The sequence below is a fragment of the Corapipo altera genome, unplaced genomic scaffold (genome assembly GCF_003945725.1).
Source record: "Corapipo altera isolate COAL_440 unplaced genomic scaffold, ASM394572v1 2c, whole genome shotgun sequence".
NCBI classification, from domain to species: domain Eukaryota; kingdom Metazoa; phylum Chordata; class Aves; order Passeriformes; family Pipridae; genus Corapipo; species Corapipo altera.
This window is the reverse complement of record NW_020884923.1, coordinates 1,622,187-1,638,796: the sequence shown is the minus strand read 5'-3', so window position 1 is coordinate 1,638,796 and position 16,610 is coordinate 1,622,187. Positions and strand designations below refer to the sequence as shown.

The 16,610-nt window shown below is 37.8% G+C and overlaps 1 protein-coding gene across 1 annotated transcript in view; it reads right to left on the bottom strand.

Moving 5' to 3' along the window:
* Positions 1-287: 287 nt before the first annotated feature.
* The window catches only part of KCNK1 (potassium two pore domain channel subfamily K member 1), a 34,004-nt gene continuing 17,681 nt past the window's right edge, over positions 288-16,610 (bottom strand). The window contains exons 2-3 of the mRNA XM_027657388.1: positions 6,549-6,944; positions 288-3,054 (exon numbers count right to left, since the gene is read on the bottom strand). Of these exons, the coding sequence (XP_027513189.1) occupies positions 2,795-3,054; positions 6,549-6,944 (656 nt within the window). The 3' untranslated portion in view covers positions 288-2,794. The remainder of the gene's footprint in view (positions 3,055-6,548; positions 6,945-16,610) is intronic.

Below are 16,610 nucleotides of genomic sequence, written 5' to 3'. Positions count from 1 at the left end.
AGAGGTGCACTTTATACTATATTATCTTGCATGATAATCTTTCTCCTTCTGATTTGGATTCCAGTTTTAACTCTTCTGATCTTATGTGTTGGTTTCACCCGAAGATGTAAAGCTGCAGGAAACGAAGGCCATTATTTTCATCAGTGGTACTGATAACCTGCAATGACAGTTTTTCAGATTTCCTCAAATATTGGAGCAGTTAGCTCATAAGGACATGATAAATGCTATGTCACTATTTTTTATTTGCTATATTCAGTCAGCATCCAAAACAAAAACAAACAGACCTTGAATTGCTTTTTTTTTAATAGTAATAACCAGCACATCGCTAAGCCACAATTAATATCAAGGTTAACGTAACACACTCTGAAATTAACAGTCCCTTCTTGAGCTGAGGAAAGTTAACTAAAGGATGTACAAATGCAGACAGGATTTCTGCAACGTATGTGCACGCACACACACCACTAAAGAAAATACTCCCACTTTATTGTGCAGGCAGGCAAAAGCCAGACTTTATTTAAAAGAACAAATACTCACCTGCATCACAGTATACTGCTTAGTTTATCGCTTCTGCTTTGAATTTTGTGCTTTCTTTTCACGTGTCTACATTTTGCAATTGTGTACACGCTGCAAAATTAACTTTATATATCATTTAACATCTGTGTGTATCCTTTAGAACTTAACGTTGCACGGAAATCGAAAGAAATCTTGAATTTTAAGGTACTGAAAACAATCAATAAGAGTCCACTGAAAAAAAACCAGTATAAATGTTTCTTGTAGTACAGTACTCTCAATTTTATGTCAGTGTCATTTTAATGCCATAGTTTTCAAATATTGACTGTATAAAGAGAAGACTAGGGAAAAAATATGCCATTCCTAAGTGTGTTAAACTCTGGTGATTTATGATATATGTACAGTATATAAATATATTTATGTATATATGTACATATATATTGTTTAACATTCATTATAAATAGAACTGTGTTAACTTAAGCAGTATAAAAATAGCCACTTTCCTGGGAACATGCAAACACAATATGCTCTCACCTAATCTATAAAACTCAAAACAACCAAAACCTTTAGCTTCGATTTTCTATAAATATAAATTTTAATTGAAGACTTTCAGCTGATTTAACCTTAAAGTAAGTTTTTCCAGTAAAGATATAAAAATCTGTTTGATGCTAGCTATAATTAAGCTCAAACACAGTATATTTTGGGTTATTTACTTTCAAGTATTTTTCCCATGTGCGCTAAATCTAGACACACTGCATTTTTTCTTTTACAGTAAAATATTATTCAGCTCTAAACACTAAAAGCCAAATTACAGGCAATCTGGCATGCTTGCACTGCAGGAAAAAGGCTCTCCTCTACACTGTTTCTATGTGGGAGGCTGTCCTAATATGGCTATTTGTCCTCCAGATCTTTTGTTCATTGCAAAGCATTATCAAGATTCCCATATCGTAAGATTTTTAAGGCCAGAAGAGAAAGTACTACAACTCACAAGTCTCATTTCATGCTCACTGAAATTCATGCTGAGGTCCCCGCATTCAGCACAGTGACTGGTAGCTGGACCAAAACACCTCTCTTGTTACAGCCAAAGAGGTTCCAGCTTCAGAAGTTGAGCAGGATCTTGACTTTTTACTGACTTTTCCCAAGGGGAAAAAATTTCGGTTCCATCGGTTCCATCTGAACCAAATTTTTCTTTTTTTCTTGCCATATGAAAAACTGAAAAATTGTTTTGCCCTGAAACATTCCCTTCTCCTCCAAAGTGGTCTGAGTACTAGTTAGAAAAACAAAAGAAGAAATAGGAGTTATGTTCAAAGGTGATCCTATTTCTGTTCCTCCACGCCTACCAACAGAGAGCACACACTGGGTTGTATGGTGGAAGAAGCATCACCGAGCCCTTCTTCTGCTCGACAGATTTCCACCATCCACTAGGAGACTGCCATAAGCACATGACTATGCCAGCCATGCCACATGCTCTTTTCCATTCCATTCCATGTAGCTCAAAACTCACTCCTTATCATTTCAGAGGCGTGAATTGCAGCCACCTTCCTTGCCTACAAGCCCATCTCACCCAGAACTTTTGAATTCCTTTTGCTATCCCTCAGAAAAGAAAACAAATAGCGTGGAAGACTGAAGGCACACTCTCTTTTGGTGATCAGATGACCTTTCAAGGAAGCAGGAAATTTAAATGCAAATGGCATGGGCAAAGGAGGGACCACAGTCTTGTTTTTTCATTCCTAGAATTATTATTTGCACCTGTAAGTTACTGGGTAATAATAGAGGGATGATCTAGATATTCCCCCCTTCAGCAGATCTGTAGATATTGCTCTGAAAATGTTTTCCAGATTAAGACGCTAGCTACTACTGTATTAAATCCGTGACTACACTTCTGACAATCAAAAGTGCATATCCCAATATTGCTGTCACCTAGCTGGAAAATGAGGCATGCAACTCAATGAGTTGGATGTCAGTGAAGGCCTACTTTCCTAAAGATGTTCAGCTTGTGCAAGCCTTTCTCTCTGGCATCTCTGAAAGTGGTACAATTAATTCCTTATCCCTCTGGCAAAATGGCCTAATGTTCCCAGCCACATCCTACATTTTTTGCTTTTTCCTGGGGTAGCTCCCACATTTTCCCCAAAAGTCTTTTCTAGTCAGAAGTGATAAATCCTTGTTAAAATAGCACAGTCTTCCAGCTTTTATATTTTCAGAAAAAAAAAAAAAAAGGAGCTTTCTATTTCTTATGGTAAGTAGCATAAATGCACCAAAACAATGGTATGGATATACTCCTGTATTAATTGTTTAGAGAGCTGTCATTGGAAGTTGGGGACTGGGAATTCACAAAAGGCTCGTTTGCCTTCTGATCGTCCTTCATGGAGGCTGCTTGGTCTGAGATGGAAGAGAAGGAGAGCTGGTCATGTTCCATTATATGCACTTGGTCCTCTTCCTTGTCCTTCTTCACATAAAACAACTTTCTAAATTTTTTGAGCTCATGGAGTTCACAGAAAGTCTCAAGAACCACCAACATTGCAATTAGGCCCATCAAAAGATAACCTGAGTACAAAAAAAAAAAAAAGTGGTTTAATTATTAGCAAATTAAGTTGGAGCTGGAACAGTTTTAATCCTGTAACTTTTCTCACCCCTATCATCTCTGACTAGTATGTTAATTTTCTTTATGACACAGTTTCCGAGCTTTGGACTGTCACATCCTTTTTTTTTTTTTCTTTTTTCATTCCACAAGGAACAAGATCACACATAATCTGAAAAAGCAATGCCAGTGGCTTCAGTTCTGTTACAACTGTACAGAAGAAAAATGTGTAAAGCTATTAAATGAAACAGAATATGAAAATTTACAACATGCACACTCCCCCACTTATGACCTTCATGATTAAGTCCCCTACAAAACATTTTGATCAAAAGATCAAAATGAAATTTTTCCCTCAATATTCCTATATGTTACAAGCAGAAGTAAAAATACAGCAGCTAATTATAGTAATTTGTTGGTAAAAGGACGACAGGTAATTATGGTAATTTGCACCTGTTTAGCAGGACAAATCACTTGTATTGCATGAAAACTTTTTGAACTATTTTCCTTTAAAATTATAAGATATCCAACACCCTGAAATGACTGGAAAAACCAAACAACTAGAAATGTGTACAAACCCAATAAAATCAAAATGAAAAATTACTGTAAAATTGCTCCTGGAATTTTAAAAACCTGACAAAGTTGCTATATTTGATGACACCTTGAAGGTTATTTGAATGTTTTTCTAACATATATAAACTACTCAAAACTTGGAAGTGTTACTTAAATTATATTACTGATGACTTCAGCCATGTACTGACTGACTCTGATTCTGAAAGGTAATAGTCAGCTCTGATAACTGAGACGTTTAGAAATGGAACTTCCTATGATAAGCAGAACACAGTGCTCTATTTTTTCTTTCCTCTCCAAACATATGCATCTAAAATTTAAACGAAGCTGTCATAATGAGCATTTATTAATCTCAGTATTTCATTAGATACCTATTATTAATCATTACATTTAATGAGGAGCATGACTACTTGATTATTTTATCATTTCAATGAAGTAAATCAAGCAGAAGCTAAGCGTATAACTATTCATATAACATGTTCATTCAAAGGCTGAACATTAAATGTGCTGAAAGATCAGTACAGACTAATGATTATAACCTACATCTGGTCACTGTTCTATAAATATTTCACCTGTAGTTACAGATTATTTACTGGCAATAACACTCTCCTTTTCCTTCCAGGAGTACTATTAAATCAATGCTGCAATACCAAATACTGACCTAAATCAGCACTACAGCTAAAATTTATGAATTGTTTTTAAGCTTTATATCATATATCAAATGGGAACTATGCATTAACAAAAGGAAGAAGTGACAAAGCTATACCAATTAAAAGGCATCTATAAATCTACACTGAGAATTTGTAATTATCTCTGAAACTCGGTCCAGTTGATTGTCAGTTGATTTAGAAAGGACTGGTGTTCTTTTAAAAATTCTTGAAAAGCCTATAGTACTACTAAGCATTTTCTGATGTAGAACTCCAAAACACCTTGAAGAAAATTGAAGTTCAGCACGAGAAAATATTTTATCTGGTTCCTTGAACTGTTCATATGAGAGGAAGAACAATAATTTAAAAGGTACAACCTCAAAACCTATTGAAATTAAATATTCTAAGGTCATCACTTTGCCTAAAAACTACTTTTTCCTTTTAGTACTTCCTGTAATTTATTTCCTAATTGTTTTAAAGTTTGAAAAAGGATAATCTGAGCCATAATGTTTTCTACTGATTTTGAATTTTCAGAATAGCTTGGACTGTAACAAGGCCTTTGCTATGTGTGACTTTCCATTCACTTCATCAACTGGCTATCCCAAATCAACCCTGCAGATCAGCAAGTTAATAATTAGAAACTACCACTCGTAAGATAAATATAATGGGTAAAGGAAAAATCTCCTGCAATGCCAACAGGCCTGGCAGGAGAATAAAATAAAGTGTTCTGTTGGCTAGTTCAAGGCCCTGCTTCAAGGAATGAAAATTCAAGGTCCAATCTTTCTTTGTATAAAACAAAAAGAACAAGTCAACAGACACTTTGCCTGCATTACCATTGCTGGATCAGGCATAGAAGCACAGTCAAATGCATACTGGCCTAAGAAATGAACCTCACAGGAAAGGTTTGTTTTGGCTGTTCAGATTTTTTAACTTGTGCATCTGATGATCCAAGGACTGCTCAGACTGAAGCTGTTTCTGAAATGGAATGCTTCAAAACACTGTCACTGGAATATATTGCCATCAGCACACATTTACTCAGAATACCTACATAAAGATAATTTCCTTAGCTTTACTTTCTTAGAATCACTGATCACTGTGACCTCTTCTGTGTCAAACATAATGAAAGAATTTAAATTTAACATTTATGGTCTCACTTTGCTATCATCTCAGTTTACTTGCCTGTCTTTGAGAGTTGGCCAGCTTCAACTACCTTCTGTTACAACTGGAGTCAAAAACTTTGTTATTCTGCCTCATTTCCCACTGCTCCTTAATTCATCTCTGTCCACCTGACATATCACCTTATGAGATGACCTTTGGTTACACGGATCATCTTCTTGGCTCTACGACGCACTGAAATCTTAACCCAAGATGCTCTTAAACCATTCACGTAACAGTAATGTGAGCTTTTTTTTTCCCAGTATTAATAAGAAAGTAAGTAGTTATGGTTAGCATAATGGGATTCTGGTTTTAGCTTTTTTTTCTTAACCAAGAAAACTAACCTTACTTAAAAGTTTCCTCCTTACAGAACTACCTAAATTAATGCTAGTTTGCTAACCGACAACTTACAGAACACTCACTATCCACAGGATGGAGAAGGAAAGTCTTGTAGCCACATAGAACTGTGCAACTTAAGACTATGTAGCTTATCAGTGTATCTTAATCTATGTAAAGGTCAGGAGCTTCTCAACAGACAGGAATTTCTCAAAAGACAGAGAGTGTCTTTTATTCTGTAAAGCAGAACTGATAAAAGGAACTTAAAGCTAACAAACTAGTCAGAACTGCCCTTTTGGTTGGACACTGTTCCAAAAGGCATGGACACTGTTTTAAAGGGCATGATGATGTGCCAAAAGCAAGAGAAAAGGACAGTGTGAGGAAAACTGCAAAATGACCAGCAGAGGGTTGTGATGGACCACCCTAAGGGACCACCAAATCAAAATGGGAGGCATGTCAAGGCGAGGAACAGTTTTGGGAAATGGGAAGGACAGATCTGTGGAATCCATGAATTATTCATTAGATAGCTAAATAAAGATATGAAGCTTTTGTAACTTGGCATGCACGATTTTTGGAGGATGCCATCTCCTCATGCATCCAACATCGTAAATAAAAGAATGCTGCTCCCTAATACTCACGAAGAGTCTTAGAGAGTTCTTTTATACCCAGTTTGTGGGCAACAGTGTGATTGTTGTTGGTTTGGGTTTTTTTTAATTTAAAATGCCTTCTACTTAGCTGGTTAGTTTGACACTTACACGTAATTCCAATTTTATACAGCTCTCGGAATTTTTGATTGTAGCCTTCTCCCGGCACATAGTCACCGAGGCCAATGGTGCTCAGGGAAATGAAACAAAAATAAAAAGATTCCAAAAAATTCCAGTCATCTTCCAGGACCGAAAATATTGCTGCTGGGATTAAGAAGAAGCAGGAGACAGTGATGAACCCAAGGACCATAGCATGGATGATTGCAACGACCTGCTTGGAGAAGCCCCAGCGAATGTGGAAATACAGTACAGGCCGCCTGGTGACATATACTATGATGCGCTGCACCACTGCTGTCAGGAACAGCAGTGTAAATGGGATCCCGATGACTGAGTAGATGATGCAGAAGGCCTTTCCTCCATCAGATAAAGGCACTGTGTGTCCATAACCTGAAACAAAGCAGAGAGGGCATAGGCTGAGTTAAAGGTAGGAGCTCATGTATCAATTTGATAATGGTTATATTGAGTGAGAAAAATAAGCTGCCCTGCACTGTTGCTAATTCTGAATTCTGCTATTATTGACAAATGCTGCTCAAAGGTCTGTTTTAAGCAGGCAAACAAAGCCTCAGTAAGCTTCATTAAGCTATGTAAGCCTCAGCCATAACTAAGTAAACCCAAATATTTTTATATTTCAAAATTGTGAACATCATTGTATAAATGTTTATTTTGGAGAATGAAGAAATGCCTAGTCAGGAGCAGGAGCTTATGCCAGAAAATTTCTATTTTATCTGGGTTTTCCTGCTGACCTTTTCATTTAATTTTACAAAGTGATATAACTTCTTCTATCCACACTGTGAATTAGAATAATACTTCAGAAAAATGTTCCTACATCTACTTTGTAGTAACACACTTCAACACCATTTGTGAAAATCAATTAAATTACACAGAAGTACTGTAATCAACATTCCATGCTATCTACTTCCATTCTTCCACACATTATAATCCACCAAAGATATCTAAAAGCAGAATAAACATTTTCACAGCAAAACTCCTAGGATCTATCCACTGTGGCTGGATTTTTGCCTCACCATTTACACATTGGAAGTATCAATAGTGATGTGTTCAGAGTACAGGAGTGTATCCACCAGTGTACAGGCTGATGAGGGCCAGCAATTTCAATGCCACAAACACATGCAATTACATTTGAACCCAGTGCAAGGAGGTACACTGCCAAAGCACACTCTGACAGACAGCTTGGTTCTAAATGTAAATCACAGGAACAGAAAAGAACAGTAAATCCAGCATAAAACAAGAATGCTTTCTTCTGTTTGCCAACAACAAAAAAAATGAGTATTTTGTTTTCATTGCAGCAAGGAAGAGGAAATCTCTTGAAATCTAGTGTGGGCAGCCTTTACACTGATATCAAACCAAGGAAGTGCAGACAGGCCCTCGCAATTCTGCATCCCCGAATCAGCTAGCTCACTTGGGTTATGTTAGTGCTGTACAACAAGGCATTTTCCAGAGCTACTGCAACTGGCTGTCCTGAGTAGTCCAGGCAGACCCTAGTGCATACAGGATTATGCTGCTTCTAATTTCTGAACTGGGCTCACTCTGCACTTCCCCAGTCTGCCCAGTGCAGCACTAGATTGGGCAGACGTTCCATGAGGGCTCTGTATATCCATGCTTAAAGAACAAATGTACATTGGAAGAAGAGCAGAGAAAGGTTACTGAAACCATCAAGGAATAGAGACTATTTTATGACAGGAAGATAAAAGTGGTTGACTTGCTCAGAATAACTGAATGTAGGTTGAGAAGTAAGAGTATCTCCCTGTTAATGCATCAGCATACAAATACTACCAAAGGAAAAGAAATTCTTTAGATGAAGAAGAATAATAGTGCCACACAAACAAACAGCTTTGATGTAACATGCATAAATTTAGTCTAGAAATTAGAAAAAGGTTTTTAAGCTTCAGAGAACAGCTTTGGAGCAGCCATACACTTCCAGTACTGGGGAAAAAAAAGAACCAGCTATGGATGTCGCAATATCACAAAGCTATACACGACAAGCAGAAATTGAGCTTGCAGACCCAAAAAGTCCCCTGCAAGTTCCAGGTTCCTACATTTAACTAAAATACTAAAGAGTATTGATAGTTTTAGACTGAGGAGAGAGTTTATGCTCCTCTCAGCCAGCAGCAGTAAGATGACATCTTCCAAAAACAGCGGATGAGTGATCTGCGTTTGCTTGCTACTCAGGAAACAGAGTCACTGCTTGAGAATGTTTATATGGAAAAGCTTGAGCTAAAAGAGTTTCAATTTATGAGGCTATGGCAAGTTGGGAAGAAAAGGATTCCTATTTTTCCCCAGAATGCAATTGCTTTTATGTGACTTTTCCTAACAATGCCAATTATTTAGTCATCACTGTACAAAAGTCATCAAAAAAATAAAAAACAAACCAACACAGCCATAATTTAAAAGAGAGGAAATTATGGATCTGAGGCAGGAGATACTCTATATCTGCTTTCAGACACTTGTGTTCTATTGCCTCCCATCTCTGCTCCTGCACCTGTTTGTAGCTTCTTTGTACTGTACGCTCTTCAGGGAGATGTGTATGTCCACTCATCTTTCTCAGTGGAAACCACCACGATCAGAAGCTTTACAATTGCTATCCTAAGGTATTATTTTGGCATGAAAAATGAATGCTCACCAAAAGTGGACTACTTATGAAGACATTTTTTGATTCCATCAAAGACACTTGCTATGGGTGACCAGAATTAAATGGCCCGTATAGCATGTCTTATAACTGTATTACTGATTATGAAGACAGACAAGATTTATCAAATGCTGTATTTTCATATTATATAATGCAAATACCAAAATAACAATCACCCATTTAAAAGCACTGACCTTTGAAAAGCCACAACCTAAGACAACCTGTCCAAGCACTGTTACAGTGACACCAGTGATAAAAGCATATCACCCACAAATAATCTCTTCTATTGTCTATTCATAGCTTAGAGGTACTGTTCCTTCAAAAAAAAGGAATCACAGAAAAGAACACATTCAAGACCAGGCAATTTTGCCAAATGAAATAAGATCAATGACCCATGTAAGCTCAATGTCTTGAGATAGACAATATTTGACTGATCATACAAAGAGCAAAACCCCACAAGATATTGGCAGTTGGGTTTTATTTCTGTTCACACATGGGGATTTTTTCATTAAAAGTCATTTATTTTCTTATGACTTGAAGGATTGCTACTATTAAACACTTATATAAATATACAAAATGTCTTTATCTGTTCTGATGTAATTCTGAATGTTGTCATATACTAAAAAAGTGTATTTTTAGAAATCATTTAAAATACTTAAATATTTTTACATTTATCTTGGTGCTGAATTATACAAGTCAATTATGCATTCAATAAAAATTTTTCCATGTGCTGTCCTTCAAGTTGGTCTTTTGCTCTTATATCTTTCTAAACAGGCTCAGCCATGACTTTTCTATACTCTTCAGTGATTGTATCCTCCTATGCAAGTTCCTCTTTTAGTTATTTTCTCTTGTGTCTTACCTGTGTCTAATTGTTCCTGTTAGATCACTCTGTAGATAAATACAAGGAATTGATCACTTATTCCAGGTAAGATATATTTTCTCCCTCCATTTTTATGTACCGTCACACTTTGTTTTTCTGAGTTTCTCAGTAGCTTACAACAATGTCCAACTCATAACAGCCTATGTCAAAGCCAGCATTGCCTATGAGCATTTCACCCTACTCTTCCATCCTGTGTTAGCTTGGCACTTGTTGGCACTTGGTATTTTCTCCTTTCATCCTTTTCAGATACTGCAGTTGTGTATTATCTCTCTTTTGTCTCTTCATAGTTCAGTCCCTCCTGTAGCTCATTAATGGGTCCTGCACTATATTAAGAGGCAGTGGTTGCCTTACAGGTCTTTCAGGACCCTGAATTGAGCATTCAGTGCCAGAGTGCAGTGGTGCCGCAATTCTGTGTTGTAACAACCCAGCCTAGACTTCCACACAGAAGTCCCTGGAGGCTGCCCTGAAGAATAGATGTGTGAATGTTGGATCTGACATCAGGTGAGGCAAGTACCCGGCAAACAGAGGTGCCATAGCCCTCGGAAAGCTTCCCTCAGCCAGCCTTTCCCATGCTATGGTGATGAAGCCTGGCAGGTGTGTACCCAGGCTGCGGCACTGCCCCTCTCTCTTGCCCCTCTGTTACACTCCCAGGGCATCAGCTATCCATGCCTGCTCTCAGGGGCTGGTCCCCTGAATGGGTACCACTGTCCACAGCATCAAAGCTCACTCCTCTCCTTTCATGAATTAAACCATCAATTAATGGGTTTGTGTCACCTTGTTTCCTTCTGCCAGGTGCTCTTCTCTCTCTTCTACTACAGGTTTTGTCAAGTCACTGCTCCCTCTGGCCCCAGGTGACCTGTTGCAACACCACCACGCCCTATGTAGAACCACTGAGATTCTCAGGGTGTGGAAAGGGTTCTTCTCAGCACATCCAGTGTCCTCCCCAACACACCCATTCAGATGGCAAAAGCATAACACGCAAACTCAATGTGGTGGCATAACATGGCAGGTGTACTCATCCCTTTGCTGGTCTGAGTCAGTGTCCTTGAAGAGAAGTCAGCCCTTTAAATTGGCTCATAATCTCAAAATACCCCAATAAATTAAGTGAATCATGTCCTACGTATTTTAGAGTTATGCAAAAATATTTCATTCACCCTAAGCATAACTGGAATGACTCACCGGAACATGATGATGATGACGAAGATGGTCAATGATAATATTTACATAATTTCTAGACTTTAATTTTTATAAATCTTTCACATTTTCCACTATGTTTAACATCTTTTTTCCTAACTGGTCTATTTTCTAAGATAAAAAAGGAAATATCAGGTGATGGTAGATCCATGTGGTAAAAGAATTTGGTTGCTGCTATGCTCTTCCTTGAAACAGAAAAAATACTTGAGACTCGGTTTTATGAAGCAGGATGTATTTCACTGTTACACATAGTGGAAAAGTTCACCAATACAGTTTTGCTAAACAAATCTGAGCTTTTCAGCCACACTGAGATAAGCTACCCTATATGGCAGAAAGGAGGAGGAAAACTTCCACTATGACAGGCATTTTTAAGCAGAGGAAATCCATTTGGATGCTACATTTTGCTACCTCCTCAGTTGAGTTAATGGAACTGATTTTGTGTGCATCAGAGGAAGCAGGAGGATGAGGTGCTGTATACTAAGATGATGATCTGTGTTTAAAGGGGAAAAAAAAGAAAATAAAAAAGAGGGAAAGTGAGGAGGAGGAGATTTGTTTGAAACCAAGTTCATTTCACTAATAAAAGCTTACAAGGCAGCCCTTAAAGACTTGCACCAGCATAATTAGGAAGGTGTCTAAGGGTGTGGCAAAAACCTCTTAAACCAGTTTTGACACTAAAGAAAATATTCATTAGATTAATTCTCACTCAGCACCAGTAAGGGTTTTAATTTCCAGCTGAGGTGATTTAGTATGGTGCTGAACCAGCTCTCTTCAATAATATTATATCCCTCAAACCTCACTAGAATAAAAGTAGTAAAAACATCTTTGAATAATTAATTTAACCACGAGTTTTAGATCTTCTCTGTAACAATTTCTTGCCTAATCACTTCTCGGAGTAGAATTGTTTTGTTTTGCCAATTTCTAGAATCAAGGGGCTTCTTCTAAAAATACCAAACAACCAAATGAACACAAAAACAAACCCCAAAGAGATTCCAACACAGTGATTTACATGTATCTACTAATGGTACATGGTTTTGATTTCTTCTGAGACTGTTCTCTGCTGCCATTAGTTATCAAAGCTGAAGACTACTGATTCCTCAGAATCAATGTTCTGCTAGCTAGGTTTGGAGTTGCCCTGGAAAGGACTAGCATATTTCATATATGATTCATACAATTAGCTCACAAATGTGACCTGCTGCACCAAGAAAGGCTGAAATGTCTTTTAACACAATCAGTTTAGTAATAAGGCTGCATGAGTAATTTGGCTGACTGTCAGCAATATGAGAATCAAAGAAACAAGGCGACTATATTGGCTTCTATGTTCAAAACTGGTTTCCAAATCAATTTCTACCAGAACAGCTGTATGTCAGAACACTTATATCCTGCAAAGCATATGAAGTCTGGCACATCTGTTCATGCACAGGAAGCATGAAATTTTTATTGAATGCATAATTGACTTGTATAATTCAGCACCATATTTCACCTCTCCAAAGAAACCAAGCTAGAAACTGCATCCACAGATGTTGGGGAAAGGGGATGCTAATGAATTAAACCGGTGAAATGTTTGTATGAGGACAAGGGATACTTCCACACTTTATTCATATTTGTGTGAATACACTGAGAAAGCCAGCTTACCCTCTGGTCTTATATTTGGTATTTTTTAAACTGCCCAAGGATTTGTACCAGTGCTGGCAAAACAATAATGTTCAGTTCCTGTTCTTATATATTCTGAGTCAGCTTAAATAACTGGTGTGAAAGGGGGTGTAGCTATTTATGGACATGTAACACATTCGCATTCAAAAAACATGGCAACTATTAATAAAAAAAAGATAACCCCAACATATACTGGGACGACAATTAATGCTTCCAACTTCCCACTGAGTATGTTCTTAGTCCTCTGAAAAGTCATCCCCTTTCCTACAATAAGCCCATTCCAACTCTATGCTTTTTCCGGGAGTCCAACATGAAGAGACAGCAAAGGATCTTACTGACTGGGACCTTTGCACAGAGTGGCACTTCTGGTGGAAAACCACTTCTATAGTAATAGAATAATTACCCACATGAAAATACATTAAAAATTTAGTATTTAACAAATATTTTTATATACTATTTTAAAACAAATGTAATAAGCATTTAGAACTTAATACATAAATGTTTAAAACTAAACTAAAACTGATATGGAAGTATTTTATACATCCCACAATAATTATCACTATTGTTTATATTATTTTCAGTTATTTTATACTTATTGTGCTATCAATGTGGAATAAAAATATTTCCTTTCCCTCAAAATGTCCAATTTCAGTAAAAAATATAAGCCAGCCAGTGAACATGAATGGAAAAGTGGAAAAGGATGATATGACACTGGGCAGTGAGCAACACAACAGCACCCATACGCCACCTCCAACATCACTACTTAACCTATCCTTTCAGGTATCCACATACATTGATCAGCTCCCCCTGAGCCCTCTCGTCTCCAAGCTCAACAGTCCCAGTCTCTCCCACACCTAGCAGGAGAGACACTCCAGTCCCCTCATCATTTTAGTAGCCCTTTGACAGACACTCTCCAATAGTTCAGTATCTTTTTTTTTTTTCTTGCACTGGGGAGCACAGAACTGGATCCAGTACTCCAGGTGTGGCTCACCACTGCTAAGCAGAAGGGAAAGATCATCTCCTTCAGCCTGCTGGTAACATTGCTAAAGGAGCCCAGGACACCATTAGCCCTCTTTGCTGCCTGTGCACGTTGTTGGTTCTCCTTCAGCTATTAATTATGCAAGGAAAACAGAAAGGCCATTAAGTCTTTTCAAATGAGTTAAGCAAGTGGGATCAGACTAAAACCATACATTACGTATCTATTAATTTTCTTAACTAGAGAAAAATTACAGTACCATTTGTTTATAATAAGAACTCCTGTATCTTCTTTTGCTATTATAAGTCCATTTCCATTTTTCTAGAGTGTTACATACTGCCCCCTTCTGCAGCTTAGTAGTCCTGGAAACTCTCAAGTCCCAAAAAACATTTAATAATTGCAAAATTATGGCACAGAAATCCTTATATTATTCATTATTTACCATTAACCCATTTCCATGATCTCCAAGGAATATTTTCTTCTCAGCTAGGAAATGCGTGAAGATGGTTGTTGCCTTTGTGCCAACCTAGCTGACGATGCTGGAGAATTATCTGTTCAGGGAGATATTTCTGTACCCTGTACTATATTCAGGTTGCTGTGCACCTTTGTATATAAACACGAGGCATAGGAGGTGGGAATATTAATATTGTGGCCTGGGCATGTCTTTCCAACTCTACTTTTCTTCTGTACCAATTATGCAGCAGAAGAAATTGTTGACATCTTAAATATTTAGGACGAATTAAAATAACCTTTCATTTCTTTCTTCAAATTCTGACATACTTTCATATGAATTATTATACTTTTCTCTCATGTAGAGAATAAAATGTAAGCATGACTTTCAAAATAGAAAAAATCCCACATTCTTGAAGACTGATGAAAAATAGCTTTGCTTCGCTCCAACCGCGAGTTAGCTGCTCTCACGATCCCCAAACAGTAATATAAAAATGCATGTTAAAAACATTTTTCAATCAAATACAAGTGAGAAAACATAAAGAAGTACAAGTACCTTGTTGTCATTTCAATCAGCAAGAGAAAAGATGTGGTCAGTGCAGGGGGACCCCTGGAAATTACATATTTATAGATGATAATTTTCTATTCAACACGTGATCATTTTTGATACCCTTTACACACCACAGAGGCAGTAGGAGAAATTACATGATGTCACAATGAAGAAATGTTTTTGCATTTGGCCTGTCGGCAAAACTAGTTCTTTAAAACATGAAAATAGTTCAAACAGGAGCTGAGATCTTATTCTAAAAATCTTATCTCAATGTAATGAAAAAAGTAATATTTGATTGTATTACTTAAAGGATCAAGTATCTGCCAATTCTTGCCCAGAATCAATTATTTTGACCATTGGGATGCAGTGTATAGCCACAGAAAAAAAAAAATGGAATAAAAAGAATTGCATGGTCACCTTGTTTACATCAGTATTACAGCACAGTAAAAGTTGATCCATAGAGCGGAATACTTGGTACATGGACCTAAATTCATCATTACATTTAGGGAAGCCAGGGTTTGCTTCAGATTTGTTCTACTCTGTTCACAAAGACTGGATGCCCAGTAATATCTGAGGTACCCTTCATTGCCCTCCAGGAGTGCCTGCTTCACGTTGTTTAATTGAAAAGAAGCCTAGTCTGTATGCTCCACAAGTGTGAACCAAAGTGGGAAGTGGGAATGATCTGCAGTGCACTCTTGATCTGAGGGCTACACTACTACAGGGCCAAGAAATCTGGCAGACTTCAGCTGCCTTCAGAGTTCGAAGCTGAAGTTAGTAGCACTTCTCTGGCATCAGCTCTTCCACTTGCAGAGCTCAGCCAGAGAGGCTTAATTGCACAGCTCCCCACATTATTCTACACTACCTCTCATCACAAAGATCATCTATGTACTGTTTACACCATCAAGCAAGGCAAGGCGCATCAGAGGCAGAGGCTACAGTGTGATGGGCATACAGAATGGCAGCAAGCAGTAACATTTTGTCCATTTACAGAGACTGCTGGTTTTGACAGTATTTACCCACAGTAACTATGTAATGAAGTTAAGTGGAAAACATTACAACCCTATAACAGTGATGCTAATAATGAAGTCATTCCCGTATCAGCAGTTGAGATCCGGGGAGGGGTGTGGGGGTGTGTATAAGGAAGTACTGATTACTAGAGCAGCAAAACAGTAGATAGAATCCACTGCGCAGGAACCAGAAGCAGATAAAATATTAAGTACAGAAATTAGTATGCCCCTTCCACATCTGAGATGATTATTAGTGAGTGTTTGGTGCAGTATTATCTCTTCTCAACAAAAGTACCAGAGAGAAATACAGCTCAAAAGGTAGTAACTTTAACTGCAAAACGATAGCATTCTTTCATGTCACTGCCCGACACCAGATCTTGCTAATCCTGCCTGGATACATTATGTATGAGTAAGACAGGTATTATCAACCCAAGGGTACTGTCAGACCCTTTCAGCATAGTCTACATGAAAGCATACGTGTTAGACAGGGTGGCAGGACTCTAGGTGAGGCACATACTCCATCCCAGGGCTAGTAAATATGCCTCTAGAAAGGACATGCTCTCCACAGGAATCACTTGGGTTCTCCAGGCACTCAGCTGCAGAATAAGCTTTCCCACTTATCCTGCAAGAGCAGATTTCTCAAAGTCTGCCTGTAAGCTACACAGCTCCTACCAGACTGTCCATTGAGAAACTCCTTTT